The 27,747-nt window shown below is 36.7% G+C and overlaps 1 protein-coding gene across 1 annotated transcript in view; it reads right to left on the bottom strand.

The window, feature by feature from the left end:
- Nucleotides 1–27,747, bottom strand: part of PTPRQ (protein tyrosine phosphatase, receptor type Q) — a 109,319-nt gene that overhangs the window by 63,933 nt on the left and 17,639 nt on the right. The window contains exons 10-22 of the mRNA XM_009284939.1: nucleotides 27,020–27,230; nucleotides 25,159–25,311; nucleotides 24,859–25,038; nucleotides 23,849–23,956; nucleotides 21,071–21,352; nucleotides 17,906–18,088; nucleotides 17,103–17,204; nucleotides 14,596–14,716; nucleotides 10,663–10,823; nucleotides 8,957–9,102; nucleotides 1,892–2,057; nucleotides 1,125–1,415; nucleotides 566–841 (exon numbers count right to left, since the gene is read on the bottom strand). Of these exons, the coding sequence (XP_009283214.1) occupies nucleotides 566–841; nucleotides 1,125–1,415; nucleotides 1,892–2,057; nucleotides 8,957–9,102; nucleotides 10,663–10,823; nucleotides 14,596–14,716; nucleotides 17,103–17,204; nucleotides 17,906–18,088; nucleotides 21,071–21,352; nucleotides 23,849–23,956; nucleotides 24,859–25,038; nucleotides 25,159–25,311; nucleotides 27,020–27,230 (2,380 nt within the window). The remainder of the gene's footprint in view (nucleotides 1–565; nucleotides 842–1,124; nucleotides 1,416–1,891; nucleotides 2,058–8,956; nucleotides 9,103–10,662; nucleotides 10,824–14,595; nucleotides 14,717–17,102; nucleotides 17,205–17,905; nucleotides 18,089–21,070; nucleotides 21,353–23,848; nucleotides 23,957–24,858; nucleotides 25,039–25,158; nucleotides 25,312–27,019; nucleotides 27,231–27,747) is intronic.

Here is a 27,747-nt window from a genome sequence, read left to right on the forward strand (position 1 = left end):
CTATTCATCACTTAAACATCCCCATTGTCAGAACTAAGGCATTTAACAAAAGTCATATTACATGTATTGTTGGAATGTGACATACTTCGCTTCCTACATCTTACATTGAGCACAACTCGATATATATTTACAAGATACGTCATTTACCATGCAGGTGAGAGGAGGTCCATGTAAAGGAGACCTGTAAGAATGTGTCAGAAATATTTCCATGTTTTATCATTTTTCAATTACATGGGGGATGAAGAGAAAGGCATTGTTGCTTGCTTTAAAATCCCTGACACTTGGCAAACTGTGACACATTCCAAAGGCAAAAGACATTTCTCCTTGGAGTTATTTTTGCAATCCTATGCAGAACGTGACCTCCTTTTGCACGCTGTGGCAGGAGAAGGAGAACTCAGAAAAGACTTCCCTTATAGTGTTTCCTTCTTCTGAAAACTCTTCATGCACAGACCAATGGAAAATGAATCCTTCATCTCAACTTTCTCCAGGTCTGATGTTCAGCTCTAAGGTGGATGCAATAACATAGGGCCAAAACTTCAAGTTGGTTACAATTGAATTTGCTCACCTGACTCATCTGTGTAGAACTGAAGCACGGCAGAGGGACCAGGTCCTTTTATTGTTCTTGCAGCTGCACAAATACTGTATAATGCGAATGGTAGAAGGTCTTCCAAGATGATAAAATTATTGGTGGTAGAGAACGAGTTATTCCTTTCTGGCCCAAATAAATTTAAATCATATCTTATTATAATACCACTTGGCTTAACAGGAGGGTCCCATGAAAGCATAACTGAGGTAGTTGAGAGATTTGAAAATGTTTTGATTATAGGTGCTGATTCTGGGACTACATGAAGAAATAAGAAAGAGAAAAACAAGGATAACCTCTGAAAAATATGAGTTACGATGAAAAATGTCTTTTAGCTATCAGTTAAAGTTGTGCTCTGAGTGGAAAATCCTATTTCGTGGTCTCAACACAGAATGGGTAGCAGTTGTTTGTGTCATTGTATAACAAAAAAGCTTTAAGTAACGTGAGAATAATAAACGCAATAATCTTTTTTTTCTTTTAGAAAGCTATTTGGGGCTTTTTTTACATTTCCTTAGGAATGAATAGAATATACTTATCTTACCATCTTCATCAGTTCTTATATGCAGACTTAGAGCATGCAGGTCAGAAGATCCTTTATCAGTGGCTGGTGTGATTTTCAGAATGTAATCAGTATATTTCTCCAGATTGTCAAAAATGATGCTTGTGTTGTAAGTAAGGAAAGACAATATCTTATTGGTTCCCAGTTGCAATAAACTTAGAGAAACATGAAAGAAGACTAAGCCATTTGGCTGGGATGGTGGAAGCCAGCTTACATTTACAGAAGATGAGGAAATGTTTTGATAGACCAGATTTTCAACAGAACCATCTGGGACTATGAGAGATAATAAGCAAAAAATAAATGCATGGATTATAGTAATAAAGCATCCAAAACTAAAATAGGAATAAATGCCCAAAATATGATTAGTCTGTAAATCTCATTTCTAATATTTTGTACAACTTTTAAAAATAATTTATGTTTCACTATCAAAAGCAAACTATTTTGAAGGCATATATGGATAATCATCTATGTTAAATTTGTTTAACAAAAGAGTCTTAATGATGGTTTAAGACAGTATTTTCATTGCTCGTATCCAAAAAGGAAGCTGGTGAACTATGTTCTTAGTATTACAAAGCAAAGACTCAGATCAAAATGACTTCCTTGCAAAGAAAAATACTGCAGTGTTGAAAACAGTACTTACTGGATTTTTTTTAACTTTGCCATAACAGCAAAATAATTTTAAAGTTAGAGAATATTTAATAAATGGAAGCACTGGTATACCCTAAGCATTAAAAAAGTTATTAACTTACTATCCTGATCTGTATACACGTCTATTATTTCACTGGTTTTGTTTCCATCTCCAAAAGCTGTGCTTGCAGTTAACCATAGAGTATAATGGCTGTATTTTGCCAAGTCATCCAGAACAGCAGACTGGGACATACTGACATCGCTGTCGTTACCATAACTCGTGAAATTCTAAAGGAAAAAAAAGTGTTGTCATTAAAAATGTTATTTTTTCATTGATTTCTCTTTCTAGTTTCCCATTTAGCCATCACCACCACCAACAGATGTGATTCACCGTAGTGTTCAGGAGACATAAACCTACACTTTGACTCCTAACGAGTCCTGATTTTTACTGAAATACTCAAGTAATTTATTGTTTCATGTCTATTGTTACTCCTTGTAAGTACTACAGAGTACCTGGTTGACTCCTGTTGTTGTCTGTAGTTGTTGAATGCCAATCCACCTTTTTAAAAACACATTAAATCTGTAATATTGCAATGTGTTTATCCATATTGCATCAAGAAAATGACAAAAAAGTATCTATCATCTGCTAATTGTTCATAGATTACAGGATGACACATGTGATTGCCTTGCCTGACCTGCATGAAGCAAATCAAAGGACTTCTCTCACTTTATTCCATTTTTATGAGAGTAGGTCTTACAGAAAATTGTCTGGTTTTGAATTTAAGACTTCCAGTGGCAGAGATCTCACCGCAACACTTGATGAACCGTTCCTTTTGTTAGTTGTCCTTTCCATTAAAAACATGCCATTATTTCTATTGCAAACGTCTATACCCGGTGGATTATGTTAAACTGAAGGAACCAACCGCATTTCTTTTCCTTGTGCAGTTACTTGCTAACAAAAGGATTGCACCAGAACCAAGTCCCACTTTCTTTTGAACTATATAAAAAATTCCACTAAAACTGTGACTGTTGCAATAGGTCACTGCTCTAGATCAGCCCCTCTGAGGAGGCAATTCCTGTTTGGAATGAACCATTTTGGAAACTGAAAAGAAAAAAAAAAATGAGATTATTTATGTAAGGTCAGCTATACCACATAACTGAATGTGTCAAATCACTCACTGCTTCACGGGAACCTGACTTGGATGATCCAAAGCAGTTTGGTTCATGATTTGAAAACTGTTGAGAGGTCATGTACCCCATAAGCATATTCAGCTCCAGCACTGGGTAGGAAGTCAAAGCTCTGCTTCTGATTCGAAGAGTCAGTATCATTCCTCTCCAGCAGCCACATTGCCCCATTGAGCAGATGGCATGGGCAGCACTTCTCAGGACCAAAGAAGTCCTCCTAATTTTTCTACATAGCAACATTTTCATGGTGAGCTGGATTTTGCCCATCCCCGTGATGCATTGCCTTGTACACATTCCAGTTATTTGGCCTGCCCACGATTTTCAGTGTTACATCTTATTCGCACCCTTCCAGCTCCTTAAAATCAAAGCTGGCTTTAAATTAAATGCTTTCCTAAAAAAGAGAGGCTGTGATAGCAGACTTACTAAACCAGGAGGAAGGTGACTGTAATGTTTGCAAATTAAAATTCAGAAATACCACATATAAACACAGGCATACTAAAAAATGGGTTACATTTCTCTTGAGGAAAGTTTCTACTGAAGAAGTCACTATGATATGCCCTACCAAACAGTTGAGTCAGTACTGTGCAAATTGATAGTTCAGTATGCAATCTTGATGTCTGTCACCAATACATATCAATTTATATATCTAATGCAACACTTCACCAATTTTTTTGTACAGGCAAAATTATTTTATTTCTGCAGAAAACAATAAGTGACACTCTCATTCATTTCCCTGAGATTTTTATACCAATATCTGAAGACCTAGTTTTGCCTACAGTCACTCATGCTCACATAACATAAATAAGTAAACAGTTTGTTTGGCAATGAAAATGTAAACCTTTGTTTTGAATGCAGAACAGAAGCTGCACAAATCGGCGGTATAAATTTCCATATCCATTCCTATTAACAGACTTAAAGTACACTGTTAGGTTTCTCTGAAAGATTAGGTTAAGTCAACATTCAAAAGACTAAGAAATTCCACCTTAATATATGACTTTCTTCTAAACGTGGATGGAATCTCACACCATCTTCACATAACTAACTGAAAAAGGCTGGGAAGAGCTTTGCTTTACACTTGGGTAGGGTAAGATACGGGAAACAGGATTGAATTCTAAGATATTTAATTAAACTTTCTGATGCTCAAGCACAGTATGACAGAAAATACCTTCTGACACAGAAGCATCATTCTACTGCCCTCCTGTTATTATTATCAGAGATGGTAATTAATAATAATTTTAATTGATAATAATAGTATCTAATAATAAGATCAAAAAAAGGACCTTAAATAATTCTCTGAGTTTTCAAGGTAAAAATGTCAGAGGTACCACATCAAGCTTGGATTCTAGATTTAATGGGAGTTTACTGGTATGAACAGCTGAAAATCCAACTCTTAGTTTAAAAAGCATACCTTTACAATTTAGTCAGCTGTCTGGCAGTTAAGGACTCAGTGAACCAACATGAACGCTGTAACAACAGGCTTTTTGGCGCTTCAGCAGAAACTGTTTTAAGAGGTAGTCCCCTCACTATGAGGAGCCCAAGGACTGGGGACTACCTCAAACTTCTGACATGACAAAATATTAGAAAAGAATGAACACATAATTAAGAGTAAGGGTGAGCAGGAAGAACTGTGTGGGTAGAAACTGAGAAAAGATGAAACTTGCACTAATTGTACCCTGGGGATAGAACACTATAGGAAGTTTTACAATTAACTGTGGCTGCAGATGAAAGCAAACAGCTTAGGATCTTTGGCTACAGCTGAAGAAATTATTCCTTCTGTCCCCTTCTTCATCCATACATGAAAGAAGTTTTGACATAGCAAAGTATCAGATTATTAAAAGCAGCTAAGTGTAAGCAATACACACAGGCCATGAAAGTGTCAGCAGAAAGTAGTATCTTCTTCACCCCAGGAAGCGGCAGAAATTTCCAGTGACATAAAGCTGTAATTAGTTGTATACAGACAACACAGTGCTGCTGTTCTTCACTGTTAACCTTTTTCCCCTGTTCTGTTTCCTTCTTTAGGTTCATTGTATTGCACTGTTGTTTTGAGTTAGAGTACCACGTACTTGACTCTGGCAATCAGTTGAGAGTGGTGACACTGAGGGGTAATCCAAGCCTTCCCTCAAGGAGCATAGTGCACGCTGTTCCAGTACCAACCTAAGTGAAGATATTTCCTTTTTGTGTGCTGTACCATTCTGAGGCCATCTTTTAAAGAATTTGCAGTGTATTTTAGGGAAGTTCCCCTTTTGTCCCTATTTTGGTCACACTGGTGAAAGAAAATGTTTGATTGTTAAGTTAATATAGCACATTGCTTGCATCTCTTGTCTGCATCCTGAGGGCAGACCAAGCCAAATTTCACTCTGAACTGTATCCAGTCATGTTCACTTAGGTTGGCTTGAAGTACAGGGGTTGGATGATTTGGGGTCTAATGTTCAGTCTCTAGAGGGGAATGGGCTTTTTTTCTCTACTTAGCTCCTGGTTCCCCTGTCTGGTTTGGCAGAGCAGGACAGTTGTCATCTGTACTGGAATTCCTACACTGGAGAACTTTCTCCAAGCATAAATTTGTATTTGTAATTAGCACCTTTCCCATCTTCTTGCTAATCAAAACACAAGTATAGAGGGATTGAATAAAAGAGTTTATTCAAGTCAATGATATCTCTTATAGATAAGTATTTAGCAATGAGACAATTACTTCCATAGATTCTTTGACTTCTTTCCTCGATAAGACTGAGAACGTGGGCAGAATGATTGCTTCAAGCATCATGTAAGGAAACCACAGAGCAAAATTTGCAAAGCTGCTATTGCAAATAGTGAAAGCTCGAACTGTAGGAATCCAGCAGCATCACAGAGAAGTGATGTCAACAAGAGGTACAGTGCCATGTCATCTGCGTAGGAAGTGCTCATGGTCAGAATATGTCCCATCTTTACTGCAGTGGGGCAGAGTAGTGAACATAAACCAAAAAGTAGCACTTTCCCTAGACCTATGGCAGCAGAAGATGAACGATAAAGCTGGACTTCAACCTAGTCTAGTGCAAATGGTGGTTTCTTCTATTTGGCTACCAGTCTTTCCTCCCTCTCTGACACTTTTTCTTTTACAGCCTGTCAGCATCCCCATAGAAACAGCCTACTCAGATACCAAAATCCTCAAATCTAATCTCCATCACTAAATTTTTCCTTCTGCTGTTCTGGTTCTGAATCCTAGGTCTGAGCATCACAGGCCTTCTGACTGGACAGCCGCAGTGTGATTTTTGATGTAGACCTGCAAAGCAAAGAAACTATATATTATTTTTCTGCCCTATGAAGGCATGCAATTTTTTTTTTCTTTTTAAAGGAAAACTATTTTTCCTGCAAGTTTCTGCATCATGTCAAGGAGTAAACTGCATCCTTTATCTCAGGTCTTTTGCTTTTTTCCCCCTAAACAAAATGCTTTACTCTGCTGCTACTGATTTCCTGGTTTTAACACTGCTGTTTGTAATCAGTGCTTTATACTTATTGGGTATTAATACGCCTGAGGAGTTTGAGAACATGTGAGTAGAAGTGAGAACTTGAGACAACAGAATTAATAGTAGTTTTAGTATGACTTCTATATCTATTTCAGATTATGACAGCATTGGAAGATGGTAATTTGCTTGAGATGCTTCAGCTGGGACGGTTTTTCAGGCATCTAGAAGATACACTTTAAGACTTGGACCTCTGTTGTTATGTTCTGACAAAGAAGCAGATGAAAGACTGGCAGAGAATGGCTGCCTACAGCAGAGTGCCTGAGCAGGTGGGGTTCCTAGAAATGTGAAAAGATCAACTACTTTTTTAGTTCTCCTATATCATTTCCCAAAGTGAAAATACAGTTCGGATAAAGATAAGCAGAATGGTGACCTCAGTGCAGAAGCATCCAACCAAGGGTTATTTCTTTCCAAATGTGTGCAATACAAAACTTACCAACAGACCCTGCAACTATATGGTTATACTTTTAAGTTGCAGATAGTTGTAAGCTGTATGTGTGCATACGCTCATACCACTTACAACTGTCTGTATATGTCATATATATATTATATATATATACATATCAGGCTGGCTTTCACACACACATTTCTCTGTTGTAAAAAGAGTAATACAAAATATCTGACAGAAGGGAGCAGGGGAGAGTTGTTTTTTCCTCCTGTTTGAGACCTGTCTTGCACCTACAGGAATGCCAAGGTACAGAATAGGAGTGCAATGTAGATACGGCAGTTGCCATGCCAAATAGTGAACAGAGAGGCATGTGAAGGGCAGAGGGAGTTAAGGGAAGCAGACAGATTAGGAGTGGATCATGATTTGAGAGATTAATGGTGATCTCCCATGGCCAGTAAGAGACAGATGCAACAGCAGCTGAAACCTATCTTCTCATAGCTTTCTGCAGAGGGATGGGTTAAAAATCAAAGCTGAAAGGGTGAAAATGGTAGTTTCCACACCTAGAAGTGGAGCTATCATCAGCACTTTTCTGCCATCCACCACATAATATGCCAAAGCAGCAGTAACTTCCACCCATGCCACCATCCTGTCCTTGCCCAACTACATCACACGATAATGAAACTGGACCCTCACCTTGCTGGGCCAGTGCTTCTGTGCTCCATCTTCCCTATCTTGCTCCTTCATTTCCAGAGTCCTGGGCACATCCAGAGGGATTATAGCTCTCAGTGTACCAGTTTCACCTTACTCTTCACCTCAGAGTTCCACCTTCCTAAAGGCAGGAATAGCCCAAGTCTGTAGTCCTCCTCTAACAATCACCTGAGTTGTCCAAGAATTAGATAAACGTAGACACTCTTCATAGGATGGGCTAGTTCGGGTAATGCACTGGTATAAAGGTTTCTCCAGGGATTTGTCAGGCTAAGAAAATGCTGTTGGTATAGCAATGTGTGCAAGCAGAGCCTGAAGCTCTGAACTGTAGCCCTGATTTTAATCTCATCAGAATGTGAATTCATGGCACGGTCCTGCTTGCATCTGAAACTATGCAGACAGAGCCTGGCAACCACACAGCTTCACAGAAGTCAGAGAAGTGTATACGCTGAAGTATGTCAGCAATTATTCAGTCACAGGTATTTGTAAAATTTGTGAATATTTTCTTCCAATTATCCTCAAACACAAGCATACCTCACACTAGACATATTTTGAGCATAAAGTTATGCAGTAGAAGTAATTTTTCATGCATTAGTTTCTTCATGAATTTATATTTCTTTCTTTTCTTCCACATGTGTAAAGCTTGTAACCGAAAACCTGTAAAGGAAGCTTACTTCTTCTTATTACATTTCTGTAACATAATATATTCTTAGAAAGGATAACAGAAAACTATATATACAATTAATAAGTGTGGTGCATAATTAAGGATGAAAGTAGCAACAAAAGAAACCTACATGGAAATGTGTGGATCACCAAAAAACTATAAATAACATTTTATTTGTCTTTTATGCTTTAACTTAGGAACCTCAATATCTTTGTTTCAATATACTAAACAGTAATTTCCTTTTGAGAGTAACAAAAATATGAAATAATAATCTATTCACTGCTTTGACATTATCTTCTTATTTTCAGTACTGTACAAACATGCATAAAAAGTAAAACCAGAACTGTTACAGAAATTTATTCAAATTGATAGATTAGACTAAAACAGTCTTAAGGATGTGCAATGAATGTACTGGGTCTTGTGTTTATCTATCTACATATGTTGTGCATATATATGTATTACAAGTATGTGTGTGTATACACATGTACATATAAACTTTGCAATATGGAGTATTATACAAAACCTATTTGCTTTAATGCTTAATGATATGAATGTCCAATGAGATGCACAATGCAACACATATGATTACAAGATGTGCTTCTGTCTTTATACGTTAAAAAACTGCCTTGTGATAAAGGAAATATGAAAAAACCAATATATTGATAACTATAAAATTGATTTAATCTTTAATGGATTATTAGAACACTTTATTGAATTCTACAAAAGAAGACTATAAAAGTAAGCTTACCTGTATGAATATTCCTGAATTATTTTTGAAATAAACTGAGTAGTACAGGATATTTCCATTAGGCTTTTGAGGAGGAGACCAGAATAGCATTATTGATGTGGAAGTAAGGTTTCTGTACACAACATCTTTCGGTGGATCACTTGGTGCTGGAAAAACGTTAAGTTTTAGCATACCTAACTCAAGGGTTTGTACATTTTAGTGCCTGAGAAACATCCACGATAGATTTGACAACATCCTATGTCAAATTAAATGTATTTCTGATTATGGTATAAAAAATGCTTCTGGAAATGATGAAATAAAATAGTAGATATAAATAAATTTTTAAAGCCCTATTTTTTCAGACACATTTGTATTTACCTGCATTTGTAAACAGATACTCTTTTCTTATAGAATTTGTCCTGTACTTACTGGTTTGGGCACATGGAAAGTCTAATTTGCAGACATGGAAGTTGACTGAGCTAGGCCTCTATGCTTCATATATAGTTAATAGGAAAAAAAAGGATTTGTTTCAGAAAACCTAAATTAAATGTCTTGTTCTCTCTTTGCTGATTATAAACAGAATTTAGGCTCCCAGCTCATGTAGATAAACCAGATACTTAAGCTTGGGCAGTATGATCATTTCTGGTTTTTCCTCTTTCCTCAGCCTATTAAACGTGCAGGAAGGACTCTGTAAGTCTTCTTCAATTAGCCTCTCCTCCTGTCCTGTAAAGAATAGCAGCGTATGGTCCTTCTCAGTAGCACAGTGATGTAGGAGACTCAAATTCAGTTCCTTAAATCAGCTTAAGAGAATTTAAATCCATGTTTCTCGCCATCCAAGAAAGTGCTCTACACAACATGCAGTAGAGTACTGAACACTGTAAGTTATCTCATCTCTCTTGCTTTGTGCTGTTCTAGTTTGTATAAAATACTAAAATATTAATTGGAGTGGGAACTCCAGGATCAGTTCCTAAAAATCCTGCCCTAAAAAGTCAGTTCATGTTTCCATAACAGCTTCAATAGCAAAGACCGGGAATACCTACAGCCTGATGATTTAGAGTCTTTTGAGGGATGGCTTGGATAGACGCTAATCCTGCCAGTGATTGTGTGTTGGGAAGTTGCTTTATCTGTGCAGAATGATTCCAAAATATGCCTGCACACTATCCATTTTGGAACAGATCGTAGCAATATAATTGATGGGAAAACCAGAAACAATAACTAAACTGAATGACTTTCAAAGCACAATATATAGTAAGATCATTTATAAAAGTCGTCTACCATGCTGGAAGTATAAAATCATTAAAAAAGAATAAACAAATCAGTGTACACTTACAGATTTCCTTTTCAAATTAAAACCATTTCAGACTTGTGAGAGAGACTCTAAAGAGTATTTTCCCTATCAGAAGTTGTGTCACAGCAAGATAAAGCAGAGCTATTAAAATATACTAGAAAATTAATTTCATTTATTTCAAAATTTAGAATTATTTTAATCTTACCTGTCTTGAAGGGAAATGCAAAGTTTTGCTCAGTAAATTAACAGAAATACCCATCAGAATTTTATAGAGCCATAGATATGTGTACACACAAAGACAGAGACACATGCAAACAAACAGGTAGAATGTCTCTTCTTGACCAGTCAAATGCCACTTCTACTTCAGCAGCTTTATTAACTGAAATAAGGCTGAAAGAAATTTAAGGCTGAATGAAATTCACGCTACATATAAGCTTACCTCCTTCAGAAGTTCTGAATGTTATAGTATCACTTTTTATGTTGCCATCTCCAAATCTTGTACTTGCTGTTAGGTAAGCACTATACTCATAGTTATTTTCCAGGTCTGTGAACTGCAATGATGTTTCTGTTACATTAACATTCCTTTTTGACATTTTATTCCTAAAGGAAAAGTATTTTATTAATTATATATACACACCATTTCTGTATGTATACAACTGTGGCATATGATATAAAAGCGAAAAATGCAATAGTGTGGTAAAACCAAATATTGTAGGCTTTAAAAAAAGACTGGGATAACTTTTGTCTTTTATGTTGAAAAGCTCACTTTTGTACTCTTGCATCACAATAGGCCTCTTAATTTTGCTTTAAAAAAACAACCAAACAAAACCCCCCACAGAAATCTATTTGTAAATTACATCAGCAAAGACAATGATTATATGGAATATCAAGGAGGAGCATGTTCATCTAGTAACTGCTATCAAATGGTTATGTGGTACCCTTGGGAAGGACACAGTAGGGCATAACTAAACTGTCTCCCCGGACAGGAATAGCGAAATATAAAAAGATTATAGCAGGGAGCATGCCCTACTGTGACTCTGTGAAATTGGTCAGAAGGCTGAAGTTATAAATGGAATAATAGAAGATGATATGGAACAGGAATTAGCTGGTGCTGAGTTAATTCTGGTGGAATGTAGCAGGGGATCAGAATGGAACTCTAGTCAGGTCAAAACCCGCCTAGAAAGACTGTAAGATGTAACATTAATAAAACGCTGGTATTAGCATAGGTATGAAATGATTATCAGAAAGTAAAATAAGATACAGAAATAACTAACTTGAATTCAAAAAGTCTGCTAGTCCTCATTAAATTAATTTGATCTTTTATGAAAAAAATAGCAGGGAAAAAAGCTAGCTAATGTTCCATTCTTGCAAAGATTTCTGTATGAGTGGGCGCCCTGTGTCTTTAACGGGATTTCATACAGGGATGATAATTTGACAAGTCAAACCGAATATCTTGCTCCAGGAGTCACTGTGGAGCTCTTCACAAACAAGAGAATGAGTTCTAATTCTAAAAAAGGGGAAGGCTGGTTCAAAATTATTAGATGGGCTGATTTTCATCCTTTGATAAATGAATGAATGTCCCATTAGCAAAGACCACAATCTGATACTCCTGAAATAAAGCTACATTGACAAACAATTGGAATCAGAAAATGTATAAGAATGAAAAAACTAAACTCTCCCTATCCCTTTCAGATTTTGAGTGGAATGTCTCTTGACGTGGGAAACGCTCTTGGTAACAGAGGAAGTTAACAACATTTACATTTTTCCCAAACTTCTGACATTTTGAGTAGTCAGTAAAGAGATACAAAAGGTTGCAGCTGCAGTTATCGAATTCTATACATCTTTTCTTGGATCTTTGCCCAATATATTCTTAGCATGGAAAAACATAACTGGTTATAATTTAAGTAAGAAGAAAATCCACAGCTTAGTGCTGCAAACACTTCTACTCTGAGTAATTGCATTCTTATAACATCTTATTTGCCAAAAAATGTTTCCACAATCAGGCATAGTTAGGAAGAAGAACAAAAGCTTGGGGTGTTTCAAGAAAAGTTGATTTTCTTTTTAGAAATAGCTGAGATTGCAATCAAAATAATAAGAAAACACTGATCAAAGTGATTGCAGTCTTCACAGACAATGAGAAAGAAAGTACCTAGCAGAATAAGCTAAGCCAAGGAATTTTAATGAAGAACAATAATATTAAGTTTTAAATGAGATCTTTCAGAAACCCAGAGAAAACAGGTTCTAAGAAATTGCATACTTTCACTTGACAAAAACAAGTACCATATTTTCTTAAAAATCTGTACCTCAAAGTAGATCTAGTCAGTAATTATCTCACAAAAATTTGCTGAACAGGATAATGCCAAAAGACAATAGCTATATACAAGTTCAGCGATTTTGTTAATATGCCTTTAATACTCTAGAATTGCAGACTCGGGGAGCGTGAGTTTGTAGACTCAAGGCACGCAGAAAGTTGCTTTGCTACCTGCTAGCGCCCAAAACCACCTTGTCCTGTGACAAATTCCATGAAAGACAATAACAATGAAAACATTACAGATATTACCCTTTCTATTCTAGTAGTTGTGGATTCTTGTTCCCAATCCATTAAAGAAAGGTTACCAAATTCTTTATAACTGTTGCAATACATTTAAGAGAAGGAAAATTTATTTAACATCTGTATTAACCTTCCTCTTTCTGCTTTATTGAGAAGCTCTGGGATTAACAATCTCCCCCAAAATATATTGAATGCCTCACAAAAGTATCAACTACGGCATGGCAGTTTGCCTTGTCAAATCTCACCCTGCAATGCATTTTATGAAATTGTATAGACAGTTCTGTTAAATACTTAAAATTCCCCTTCTTCCCCCCTGCCCCCCCCCCAAAAAAAAAAACCAAAACCAAAACCCAACCCAACTCCAAGGAAGGAGTGAAGTTGTGGCCCTTTGAAGGCAATGGGAGATTTTCTCCAATGTCCTCGCCTCAAGGTGATACCTAATGCCTCTCTAATTTTAGATATTGCACAGTAAGGACAGATAAGACAGAACAAGGAGAATATGGAAGGAAAAAGGACAAGGCTTACTGCAAAAAGTTATGTGGTTGCTTAATTCAAATATTTAGAAAGATGGGTCAATTAACAGTTTTTTAAAAATAATTCTAACTCATTTGTCATAACAAAAGCAGTAAGCTTTAAGGCAATATAAGGATGAAAAGTTGTATAACTTCAAGTCTTTGAACACAGCCTGTATCAAACCATAATCCTTATCGTGAAGTAACTTTTTCCTAACTAGAGGATAGTCTTTAATTTAATGTTTTTTGTGGTTAAAGAGCGCCAGACCTTGCCAATACAGCAGAAGTAACAAGACAAGCCAAATTTAACTTTTCTGGAAAGAAGAGCTCACTCCTGTTCATCTTATCACCAGCTAAACTAGAAGCTGTAATGTAAAAAAAATTCAGTAGGAACTGAGGCCGAACCCTACCCCAAAACTGTCAAGTTACATTAAAATAATAAATGTAAGCTCAATAGTAGTGTGTTTATAACAACTACGGATTTGCACATCTGGTTCACATCTCATAAGGTGCACGTTAGCATTTGCTTTCCGCACCTTAGTGGTGGCAATAAAATGGTACGGCATAAATGCAATATATTAAAAGTGATCAATAACAAAATCTTTTCACTCCCAGTAGAAATTATACATAGATCTTTGAAGAGATGCCACATCACTAGACCAAACTATGTTATGCAGAGAATAGGACAGAAGCTGCAAGTTTTAAAGTGACAAAACTCCTTTTTAAAGGTGAAAAAAGATCCCAGGAGGGATGACAGAAAAAAAAAATTAGGGAAAAAGAAAAGAAAGAAAAAAACCAAACACAGTAAATGAAAAATATCTGTTAAAAAATACTTGTTTGCTATGAATATAATAAATACAAAATATAACAGTAGACATAACTGATAGCACATACAAAGACTCTTAACATTGCTCTTGCACACTTTCTATAAAAGCAAGCAATATTTCTCTATTTGAAGCCTATTTCAAATCTCCTTGACAATTTAGCATAGGCTTGTGCCCTGCCTTACAATAGGCCTAATCAGAATATAATGAAAATAGTCACCATGCTCTAATTTAAATTTGAATTCATTTACCATAACATAACCTTTAGAAAAATATTGAAAATGCTTACAAAATATTTCATATCCCAATTTTCAGCTACTACATTATATTTGAATTTGTATATACAAAAGGCTAGTATTTTAAGTGCTGGATGAATATTCGTTCTCCAAAAACGTGTAATCAACACATTGTGTAAGAAAAACCTAACATTCCTGATAGGTTACAGATTAATATTTATCCTCAGAACTACTTCCAGAAAATCTTACCAGACGTAAACTGTGTAATAGAGGATAATTCCATTTGGCTCCAGCGGAGGTTTCCATGACAACTTCACAGTGACACCCGACAACTGTTTTACGGAGAGGGATTCTGGAGGAGAACTCGGAGCTATAAAATGAGAGAACAGGACACAACATCTTGTTAAACAGCTAAGATCGATGGGATATGCAGCATCCTTAAATAGGTTTTTAATTATTTGTGATGGAAAGTGAACTTTGTACTACACTGGTACAGTATCCACCAACTAATGTTAAGGCGCAGCTTCTTTTCCTTTTTCTGACAGATGATAAAAGAAGATTTTGCATGGTGGTGTTAGAACATCTGTTTCTGTGATTCAATGGAAAAAGTACTTCATGAGAAAACAGAGCAACGGGTAGGTCACAGTGATTCACCTACTGTCCAAGTACATCGCTGTAATTTTTTTTTTCCCCTTCTAATAAAAGCAAGAGCTTTATAGGTATGAACACATGTAAAATATAGCAAAATAGTTCCCCTGAGGAAAAGGAGGTGCTGTAAAGAATTATACAAAGCACCAAGAGGTGGAAAAATGGACAAGCATGGCACTGAGAGATGATAAAAATGTGGGATACTAGGCAGCAGTAAAATCTATACACTCCATCAAATAAGGACCACATTCATACATTTAACATGTTACAAGGGCAAATATAAAGACAGGCATTGACTGAGACCCTTAAAATTCATTTTAAGGTGAACTCTACATGACACCATATCACAACTGTGTAGGGAAACAATGCAAGTAAATGAAAATGTTAGACCATGTTTGATCTCATTCTAAAGTTCATATAAATATTGCTGAGGAAAAATATACCCATGCATGCATAAGTGATACTGCTTTGTATTAGCATGTTATTGAGAAGTAAATCTTTTTCTTCATTTTGATTCACGGAAAAATGTATCACTATGAAGTAATATTAGAATTACTTTTGTTTTTCTCAAATTAAACCAAAGAGCATCATGCACTAAAAATTCAGGTCATAGCCGTAGTCATGCATGAAAATTGTGAATATGAGCATAGCTATTAGCAAATCTATGAAACATTTGGTCTGAACCTTGGAACACTGTGTTCCTGTGAATAAAGAACATGTGGTGTATTATAAATATTGTTGTTTTTCAGTTGTTCCTTCTTTCATTATCTCAAAAGCGGGCATGAAGGTTTTAGAACTCTGTACATTTAAGAAAAAAAAAATTTTTCATGAACAAAGGTTCACTAAATTCAGTGAATGTCTGTACTAGCGAAAAAAGGTGACAGCTGTATTTAGTGTTTTACTTGTTACATTATCCTCAGTGGCTATATAATAAAAGATCTGTCATACTGTGAATGTCATGTCTTTTTGGCACGTCTAGTTCATTCTACAGTTCTTATTCAGAGGATATTTTTTCCTGAAGAATAGAATCTACATTGCTCTAAATAAAAATACTCTTTGCAAAAATGGATTTATCCAAATTAGCTGTTCCCAGTGTGCTCCAGCAACATTACTCTTGAGCAAACGTTTACTACTGATAGTGTGAATGTAAGCCCATCAACATCTTGGAGATTTGCAAAGATCCATTATCATCAAAAGCTGGATCTTAGGCAAGTCAGTGCTCCCTAAGACATGAAAAGAGACTTAATTTGGGAATAGCTGGTGGGACGTTTGTGTCAATGCCGCTTCAGTCTAGGTTCCCAGAGACTCCTTCCCTAAGTAATGGAGAGGGACAGACACAGGTTCCTCCAAAACGTGATTCACAGCACCTAAGTTAAGATTCTGCTTTGAATTTTTTTCAGGATTCCCCCTCCAAAAACTATAGAGGGGACCAATGATAACTTCCTGCAACTAAATTGGGTACAAATATCATTTTAAGGTTCCTCTGCTGACTTGTGACCTACTGTACTAATTAGCAGAGGATGCAATGACTGTGTTCCACCCTCAGCCTGCAGTGCAGAACGCTCCCCTGCTCAATTTGGAAGTCCAGTACTACAGATGATGGACTTTGCGCATTTTCATAATATTAATAATTTTACATCTATATATATGTGTGTGTGTACATGCATATTTTTAGAAGAACCAAAAAATCTCCAAACAAAAGAACCAGAAATGTCCCTGGACCATTCAAGCTGCCTTTTGGTGGTTTTCCCCTTCTCCAGCTCTCACATGTCTGCAGAACCAAACACAATATTTAATTCTACCATGTGGTGTATTAGATTAAAATAATATTAGTAAATTAAGATTCTTCAAATTCATAAGATATTGGTAAGACCAAATGTCCATGCACAGCAATTGTGCCATTTCACGTAGCTTGTACTGATAAGTATATTAAATAACAGATAGATAGATGTGTGTGTATGTGTGTAGGTAGATAGATACAGATATCAATACAGAGATATAATTGCAAAAAAAAGTATATAAAACCTACACATATCTGACATGAAGTGTAAGATTAGTTTAAGACTACAGGCAGACAATGATACATTGCAACTTCTGTTCTGACTTACCATCTTCATCAGTCAGTATAGGCAGAGGTGCACTACGAAGGCCCTCCCCCGTTGTGGTACTAGCAGACACTTCTACGGTATATTCTGTATATTTCTTTAAATCTAAATGAAGAAGAAGAATTCATTAAACCAACCATTCAGCAGTTCAAATTAGGTTTTTTAATGGACCATAAGTAGTTTTGAAGTGTTGAATAGGCCCATCACTTACATTGGTCTGTGTCTTCAGAAACTGAAATAAGCATTAGGAAAACTTGAACACAAAGTATTCTTCATGACCAAAAGAACAAAGCCTTAATTACCAGTTTATACTTCATATTCCTAGAATGCTTTACAGTTTGTCCTTGGCTGTACTCTGAAAATTTACTGGTTAAGGCACTGAGCTCCCAGCATTAACTGCTGTGTCATGCCTCAGTAATAATGACAGAACATAGAAAAAGATGCAAAGGTGAGTGGAAAGGGAAGTATTTATTTTTATCCAGAATAAGATCAGAAAGACGTGTATGTGACTTCAGTGTTTACTTTGCTACAACGATAGGTATGCAAAAAAAGCTACTGAAGTTCCTTGTACTTTAAACATCTAAAATACAATGAGATATATGTTGGAGTCTATACCAATCGTGGCCCATTCTACCACATTACTGCAGGACACAACGGGCTACTTCTCAGAACAGGTAGCACATAACTTTATGTAAGGATAAGAAGGACCATGTCCAACCAATGAACTAATTGATCTGCATCGGTCTGCTGATCCCTTCTCAGAACAACTTACAGTTGCCATAAGTTCCAGATCATTATATACTGACCTGTAATACGTAGCGTCAGAAAAGTAGTGTTTATGACTCTTTGCTCGGTTCCATTAGTTCTCTTGAGATATATTGTGTAGGTCTGTATGATTCCATTAGGAATGGATGGTGGAAAAAATGATAATTCAATTTCCATGGATGAGATGTTCCTATAGGTTATGTTTTCTGGTGCAGAATCAGGAACTAGAAGACAAAATTTAGACTCACCGAAGATTCCAGTCAGTTTCATTGATTTGTTAAGCATTTTCTTAAACTGGTTTAAATGAAACACATTGTAAACATTTTGATTTTTATCCTATTTTTTGTACAAAATAAATTTTAAAAGAGGCTGACTTGGAAGATCAAAAACACATGACAGACACACACTGTAACAAGGAACGGGTCATTCTTTAAAAAAAAAAAAAAAATTGATGGAAATCACCTTAACATGCCAGATAAAAAAATCTGGAGCATGATGCTAAACTTTCCTTCTAACACCCCATAACTATCACTGCATTCCTCCAAGTTAGCTATTGTTAGGAGATTTTCCATGTTGTAGTGCCATCATTTACACTTTGTATCAGCAACCTGCATTCTCTTCCTTTTCCCTGGGTGATCTATACAAACTGTATGAATACTTGTACGGAAAAACAAAGGGAGCCCAACATATTGCTGTAAGGGCCCTGAGAGCATCCCCCCTCCTGGAGGTTTGGCTGCTGGGGCTCAGGCCCAGCTTAGCAATAGTGTAGCCGAGGGCTGCCTCCTCCTCGCTGGTGACACGCTCCCAGGCAATGCTGCAGTGAGGCTGCAGCCAGGGTTGACCACTGGCCTCTGGGAGCTGCTTTCAGCCGGAGCTCTTGTGCTTTGTCCCTGTCTGAGCTACATCTCCTGCTGCATCGCTGCCATGGCTGTGCTTGGCCATGGACCCACTGATCTAGTCCCCGACTTACAGGCTGATCTCGCAGCCTGACCTCAGCTTGGCCCCATCACTACAGACCTGCCCAGCTGTCACGGGGCTCTGTCTGACTTCGTTAGTGTCACTGAACCTGCTAACTCACTTTCTTCGACCTCAGACCTGCCTCGTCACCGCGGAGTGTTTGTCAGTCTGGACTCCAGGCTGTCACCCCCAGACCGGCTCTGCTCCCTTCACTGGGGGTTGGTGGGACAAGTCCTGGCTAGTGAGGCCTCTGCCCTGCTGGCCCAGGAACTCCCTCGGCTCTCGGCTCCCCGTCCCTTACGGAGCAGCTGGCCCTTGCTGTGTCATGACAATTGGTTTTTGTACGTATGTGTCTGTCTGTCCCCAAACAAATACACGAGTATGTTTTCCATTATCCAAAATTGGTCTGAGAGCATAATATATCTTATTCCAGAAAATCAGAATCATACAATGACAGCACAATTTGCCCAAAAGGCCAAGTAAGGCATGGGTGTGCTTTAGGATGCCCTAAACATTCTTATAAATGTACTGACATTTGATGAAACTCCACATTCAAAAATATAAATAATTTTTGCTTAAGCAATATCCAGAAAGGGAATAAATGTCATGAAAGGCAGTGAAATCAGCCCACAATTCTGCCTAATTTCATGGTAGAATAGTAACAGAGAACTCCCAAGAGCTCTTCAAACACACCAGCCCATTAACAGGTTGTGTTTCACTCAAAAAGGTCTGTCCTCCAGATCCTCCCTTGTTTTTATTCTTCTCATCTCAGAAGATGTTTTTGCAGCTTCTCATCTCTATCACAGGCAGCTGGAGTTCAAATTTTTGTTCTGAGCATCAGGGGAGTTAGGCACTGAGAAAGAACTAACTGCCTTAAAATACAACTTTAACTTAGACATCCATCTTTTGTCTAAGAGAGCAATAAAAAAGGTTATGTCTAAGGACATTGTATCAGTTGGGCAGGTGCCTACACACCTATGGTACCTGACCAAAAAAAATCCTCAAAAGCAGCACAATGTCTTGGCAGAGTTAGCTTGGTGCTTCTATTATGACTACTGTTGCATGCAATCTAAAAACTAGGTGTTTGTGTCCCCGTGCCTTAAGAGCTTGACTTGTTGGACAGGCCTAGACCAGAACCACTTCACACAGGAAAAATCAAAGTTCATTTCAGAAAAAAGGAGGAGAAGGAGCTCATAGTGATTCCACCGTGTCTTAACAATCAAGGAGCCAGAGCATCTCCCCGCCCCTTCTGGGAGACATCAGTATGTGCATGTCTTCCCTTACTGAGAAAAATGTGATAAACAGAGCATGCTTAGCTCCAGAGCTAGCTAGCTCTAGGTATAGATAAAGTAGGCAGTTGTCTGAGGTAGCAAATTGGTCAAGATGGCAAAAGGCCGCCAGAAAAGGATGATCATCATACCAGTACTACCTGGATATGGCCGAGTCCTAAAGGAAACTAACCTGCATGTGTGTCTCCCTAGGCACCTTTCATTCCTGAGTCTACAGCTTAACCCGAACATCCATTCCTCCATGTAAACCATTATCCTCAGTATTTTCTCCAGTACCTCTCCTGTTTAGGTCCACTGAAAATTTAATGACCCTCTGTCGATATTTTATATTCCTTTCCTTACCTTGTCCTACCTTACAGCTACTTATTTATTTCAAGTCTCTTCCTATGCATTATTACACCTCCTTAATGTTCGTCCTTCCCAATCCTCACTTCTAAATTTACTTTCCTTTCTTGGAAAAACTTCATCTATTCTAATCCCCTGCTATTTTGTTTTATCTGTACCCTCTCCAAAATATTTCTAGTAACATAAACAACTTTGACTGCTGTAAAATAGCACTTATCTGTGAATTCTGATTTTTTTTTAACCATTAGGATTGAATTCTTATAAAATTTCAGTTCATAACTTGAATTCCAAATTGCACTCACTTTTTGAAACACCTCCTTTCCTACAAAAAATTATTTTCCTGCAAGACACAAGGAATCTTCAAGGACAAATAGTAAAATAGATTAAGTCCATCAGGCATAAAACTTCCCACTATTTTCTTTGCTGCTTAATCTTCCTTACTATGTCCTTACTTTTGCTTTGTATATAAAAGAGAAAACAGGGTTCAAACTTACTGCTTTGCAAACACATACTTGTAAAATTAATTAAACTGATCTCCTGGGCATCAAAGGTCACCATAAAGCCATAAAGTTGATTGTGGAAAATTTACATTTTTTAAAAAAACTATATACTCACCAGTTTCAGGAGTTCTCACCAGAAGTGGGAAAGATGACTGGTTCCCATGGCCAAGTCTGGTGAATGCCCTTACAGAGATGTTGTAGAGAGTATATGGCTTCATTTCACTTAGTGATATACTTGTAGATGAGGCATTTTTAATAAATAAATTATTGGAATCACTGTACAGAACTTCATAGTGAGTTATGAGACCATTAGGCTGCTCAGGTGGCAACCATCTCAGATTTATTTCTGTTGCAGTTACATTTATTAACTCTACATTTTGGGGTGGGGAGTCTGGTTCTGCAATACAGAAATCAAAAAGAAAAAAAAACCTCTGAGGCTTTCAATTAACTGAATGTAGAACCGATCTCATAAACCTATTAGATCCTAACATTTAGATTAGCTAACTGTACCAAAAGGGCTTCACTCACTCACTCACTCACTCTCCTTCTCAAAACCTTACCACTTTTTATCTCAGTCAATTTCTGTATGTCTTCTTTTCCACTCATAAAACCAGGCATCTTTTTGCATCCCAGACACTTTAGCTTTTCTGGAATTTCTTTTCTCATTCACTTATAAATCTATTCAAAACTGCATTTATTAAGAAAAAAATCTCTTCTGTCTACTGCTCTCATGCAGACTGATCCTTCAAATCCTCGCACTGTCTTCCTCAAATTCAAGTTATTTAAATTTAGCTGAATGCCATCTTACTGCTTTCTTCTTAAATAACCACCCACCTTATTTCAGTCAACCAACCACTGAACCAAGAAAGGGACTGTACGCGCTGTAACTAAATTCCCTTTAGTTTACTGATACAGCTGTTAATTGATGACCATGAAGACCCCAGTGAAAATCTCGCATGCACTGGTGTGAAGGTCATGCACAAAACAAGTCCAGCTCCGGGGTAGCGTGTTGGCTAAATCTACTGGCAACGTATGAGTTCATGTGACTCCAGTGAGCTAACGCATGGAAGTGTTGAAGGAGTGAGTGGGCTGCACTTATGAATAAAATCAGCTCTGAATGTCAACCTTGATTCCTCTGAAGGCTTCATCACTTCACCCCTGAAATAACCTGTCTATAAAATTTTTAAAAAATGTACTAAGAACCCAGGATTATGTGATTCAGTTTGTGTACAAATACCTATATCCAGATTTTTCAGAATTTATTATGAATTTTTTTGTCCTAAAGGTCTCACAAACCGCTTTCGTTCCTGATTTCTGAGCCTGTGAATGAAAAGTGTTAACTGTAACAGATCACTACTCTCTGGATGACAAGACTGCCCACATGGATATTTCCCATGTGAAGAAGCTTAATTCTCAATTGAAATGTATTTTGCAATTTATCTGGCATGGTAAAATATTTAAATGCAACAGCCTAGTATCTTCCATCCTAACATAAGTTATCTAAGACAGATGTAGTGAATCTTTTATTTGGAGGTATGTCTCTTTTCAAGAGTCAAACAAGTTGTCAACTCTAGGTTGGCTAAAGTTAGGAGGCATGAATCTCAACCTGAATTACTTTAGGAAAACTAAATAATAATAATAATAATAGTAAGACAAAAGTTACACATAGCCTTATAAAAAGGCAGGAATTATTTCTGGTTTTCTCAATAGTTTCCTCAAGGCTTGCATGCATCTCTTACCAATGGACAAACTGTTGGCCTGAAACTCTACTCTGAACAAATTTCTGTAATGCCCAAAGGCAAGGAATTGTAAACTTTCCAAGAAAAAGATATTTGGATAGGTAATTTTCTGTTCTTGTGATATGCCTTTCCTCTGCAAAAAACTAACAGCATAGAAGCATGCAACCTTTAAAAAAATTTACAAGCACTTTAAGTTTCACTGTTTAATTTGATATTTTGGTTATTCAAATCAGCTAAGCTTCATAAATCCCCATGATTTTTAATCCTGTAATCCTTTGCTCTCTTTTATTCCCACTTAATTTTCCTGTATTGTAGCATATTTGGCAATGAGAGAGATAAATGACAACTGGACAATTATGTTCTTTATTACTTTGGTAAAAACTGGAAATAACTTTGCTGAAACCAGTGAAAATATAAACATGATATAAATGAGAAAAGATTAAGGTTTAATAATCATGACTCTGCTCTGTAAATCAAATTTCTGTGTTCTCTTTGCAGAGGCCAATGGCCACTCCAGCTACTGCTCCTGTGCCTTCATGGGTGGAGACTGCCTTGTAAGCAAGCAACGAAGATCCAGAAATCTTCATAAGGTAGTATTATACCCTACATTAAAACTATTCGTCAGTCTTAAAATGAAAAAAGCCCCAAACCTGTACAAAAACAACTGCATATGATATCATTCAGTATAAAAAACCCTCACTTTATCAGCAGCTCTGCTTATAGACAGCAATATGGCCTCTGAATTGTTGAAAGTTGCCATTTCCAGATGCTCCAAAACCAACCTAATTTCCGTATGATAACGTTTTAAAAAAAAGAGAAGCTGGATTCCCAAAGATAATTCATTATGGTTTAGATGGGGTCTAGGGACACACTGTTTTCAGTGAAGGAACCTCAGCTCTGCAGCTTTCTTCCCATTTGTCTATCAGAGTTGAAATTAGTTGATTGCTAGTCATGCTGCAGCTTTCATCACTATTTCTAGCACTTACCTAAAAATGGGCTGAATGAAGTCACTAACTGATGGAAGACTAATAATTTCAACAAACATTGATTTTATTTGTACACTTTCTTCCCCTCCTTATGTATGCGCCCAGTCTTCTGAAGAAGTGCAAACTTCAATACAGAAATCAAATCATCATTGCAAACAGTGTATTTACCATCTTCAGGGGTTCTCACGAAAACATCATTCTCTTCAGACAAAGCACTTTCTCCAATTGTGGTAGAGGCTGCGACTCTCATTTTATAATTTGTATACTTTTTTAAACCTAAAAAGATTAAGTAAAAAACCCTTGACTATTGACTTCTTAAACATATTTTTTTCCTCATAGCTACTTATAAAACTATAAAAATGGTTACTGTTCTAAAAGCTTTTGATACACATTTGCCACCTAAAAGACAGAATTTGTATAATACCATTTATTTGGGGAAAGCCAGATAAGCATTCAGTCAAATCAACAGATTTTTAAATAAGTCAACCAGCTTCAACCCTGCAAATAGCTTTAAGAATTTATTTGTCAAAACAAAGGATGTGTATGTATGCACCCAAATATGTGTTTTTATTCTATATGCATTACTCTGATTAGCATAAACAAATGCCTGAAACCCCATAAGGAATGCATTTTCTTCAATTACTATCAAAATTATCACCTTAAAAGAAGAAAACTATTATCAATGTCAGACAAATACTGTGAAAAAAATTCAAGTCTGAAAAAGAATTGACAATTTAGGAATATTTTTCTATGTGGAAAGAAGAGGCTGAGGAAAAAATTCCAAGGAAAAATCCATTTCACAAATTGCAAATTCACAAATTCACAAAGTAGAGTTCACGGATTACTACTTGGCACATTTCACAAATTACTGCTCGTCTTACCTAGTCCTCTCCTCCCATCTCACATTCCCTACATACCCCTCCACAGTAGACAAGTCTGTCAGTAGTGTCCCCAGCCTTGCTTTTACATGCAGTGGTGTTGTGCGTGTGTGGATGTGTGTGGATGGGGGAGATTTGGTCCACTTACCTTGCAAATGGCTACATTACACAAAGTTGGAAAAAATAATTTTGTGTAATGTCTACCTTGCAAATGGCTACATTACATAAAGTTGGAAAAAATAATTTTGTGTAATGTACTTGCAATTTATTATGTTTTTTTAAAATCAAATGACACTGTACCTGTCATAAGTAAGCTGTTGTTGGAAGTTGTTGTCTGGAATGCTCTTTTTGTATCCAGTTCCATCGCATAAACAGTATAATGAATGATTTTCCCATTGGGATTTGCTGGAGGATCCCAATACAGCAAAACAGAGGAAGAGCTAATATTCTTGTAAGATATATTTTGTACTGAGCTTGGAACTTAAACGAAAACAGAAAAATAGAACAGTAAGCAAAAAAATTATTAAAAATTTTTTAAAATGTTCAGTGAAAGAAGTCATGTATGTTAACTTTGATAATATCAGAGTTACAACATTTTACCTTGTTCACGTGTCCTGACTGTAAGAACTGATGGTGGTCCTTCTCCAACAGCAGTGAAAGCAGACACACTGATTGTGTAGTCTGTGAAAGGTACGAGGCCCTTTATAACATATGACAGTTCTTCAGCCAAAATGTTAATGGTATACTGATTATCTGTGATTAAATGGAGAGAAATAGTTACTTACTCATAAACTCTCTTTCTTCCTTTTGCATTCTAAACTCACTTTGACACAGCAACCTGGAACTATTTTATTGCAAAAGAATTGACTTTCACGGCAATGACAAAAATATGAAGAAAAGTTTACACTCCGCCTCTTAACTCAATCAAGGAGAGGCTATTATAGGTCCATTTTCATGTGTACAACAGATAGATTGTCCTAGGTGCAAGAATGAATGGGCAAGAACTAAAACTATGAGGTTTATACTGACAGCTATCTACAAAAAAATTTGAGAGAAATCTCCTAGGAACTAGGAAAAGGCATACCTGTAGATGGCCTAGTCTCTCCAGTGACTTCAAGAACCACGGCTCCTAGGTTGATGGAGCTTTTAGTTTTGTTTTTATTTTTTTTTAATTAAGAAAGACAGATGCCCTCTTCCTTGCCCTCCCAACAGTGCTATAATAACTATACTTGAAATGGCTCCCCTCACGGATCCCTTCACACTGGTATTTTTAGCAGAAGAGTTGTGGTCAGCAGAATGAAGAAGTCATACATGCCCACAAAGAGTTTTTGGTGCATCTGCAATAAAGTTCAAAGTCAGCTGCAACCCAACTGTGCTAGTCAAAATCATCTGTAATAAAGCAGCCATTATGCCACTGCAACATGAAAAAGTGTGGGTGCTTCACATATCTGAGTATCAGGCTCAGAGTTTTGCAAGACCAGCATTAAAATGGAGGCATCTAAAAATCAGCAGACCCTGTTGAGAATTTGGCTGTCAACAGCTTTTACTATAATAACTACTATAAAATAATACTTGTATGCTAGATTACAACAGACACTGTCTGAAAGCAATTTTTCAGCAACACAGACATCTTTTAGCAACTCGATACCTCAAGTGGAATGAGGACATAAAAAGAAGATTCACATTTAAAGCACTCTATGTTTCTCTGACAAAGAAGATTCTTCAGGATTAATGTAGTACAGAAAAGATCCACTGTAGTTTAAACTAATGGATTAAATTCTGGTTTTAGATACTGGTGTATATGGAAGAATTTGGTGACTTTAATAAAAAAATCAAAAAATAAAAACTTGACTTTCTTCCTACTGTTCAAAACTCACTGTAAAAATTTAGAGTGGTATTTTAAGTCCCTGCCTGTCAACTGAGGCCTGCTTAATGATTTGTAAATATCCATACTTGGTAAAGAAACACTGGTCTATTGATAATACAGAACAAGTGTACACACTAATGACATCACCGTGTCATGGGGTCATCTCCACCTGTTTGTCACCCATATAGCAAAGTTGTAACTTTTTGACCTATTTACCTTTACTGACATTTGAAAACCTATTAGTCAAAAGGCTTAGAGAAATGAAGGTCTCTGAAGGGCTTGGAGATATGTTAATCCCTGACAATCACACCTGCTTTGGCAACTGTAATAACTGATTGTCTATGCAGCTTGGCTGATGGCTTTCGGGTGCTCCTTTCACTAGGAAGAAGGTCAGCTGGGTGACAAGGGGCTAGTTCCTGCCTGTGTGGCATTCCCATTTGCTTCAGAAGGTTATTTGGTAGTAAAAAAATCCGACTCCAGCAAATGACCCATTCATAATTTACTTGAACCATGTGCTAAAGATCATATCTGGGACAGTGATGGGGGTCCTTTAGAACAAAGGAGCAGATAGAAAAATATCCTAAAATATCTTACCCAAAGCAGAATGTAATTCTGCAGCTCCATTTATAGCAGGCAAATTATCACCAGATACACTTGTAAGTATTACTGGGGAAGCTGTCTGAATGCTGGGCAACATTTCAGCTGAACCTTCATATAATTCATTGGCTGTTTCCATTGAATTCCAAGAGGGAGAAGGTTTGATGCTTTCATTTGTCATGTATGGTTCCAAAGAATCAATCAAATACTAAAAATTTGAAATATAAAAATAAATCACAAACCTTGTCATCACTAAATTATTTAATTAAATTTATATATAATATAGAAATAGTGTTTGTATATTTGTGCATATATATACACACTATATAAATGTTGGCATACAAACATCTTTCATTACAACAATAATTAACTTTGCAAAATACAATATTTCTTAAAAAAAAGCTCAGTGAGAAAGCTCAGCTACCAGTACCTTAAAACCTTTTATTCATTTTTATTGTTTAAACAAACACCACATTCTTTTTTTTAATTTCTTAAAATACGGATTTTATAGTAAAGTGGCAATTTTAGAGCAAGGCCTTAACTTTAATGCTATATCCTTGGAGTTATATTGAATAGACACATGTTTGAGTTTGGGAGATTCCATTTGTACCAAGCACGTTCTGAAACAGGGTTGCAGGCGCTGAAAACAGGAGGGCTTCGGATGCCCCTGCTAGGCCCTGAAGAAAAGGAATAAAAGGTTGACTAGATCGCTGAGAGGGAATAAG

Source organism: Aptenodytes forsteri, unplaced genomic scaffold (assembly GCF_000699145.1).
Source record: "Aptenodytes forsteri isolate BGI_AS27 unplaced genomic scaffold, ASM69914v1 Scaffold71, whole genome shotgun sequence".
NCBI classification, from domain to species: Eukaryota; Metazoa; Chordata; class Aves; order Sphenisciformes; family Spheniscidae; genus Aptenodytes; species Aptenodytes forsteri.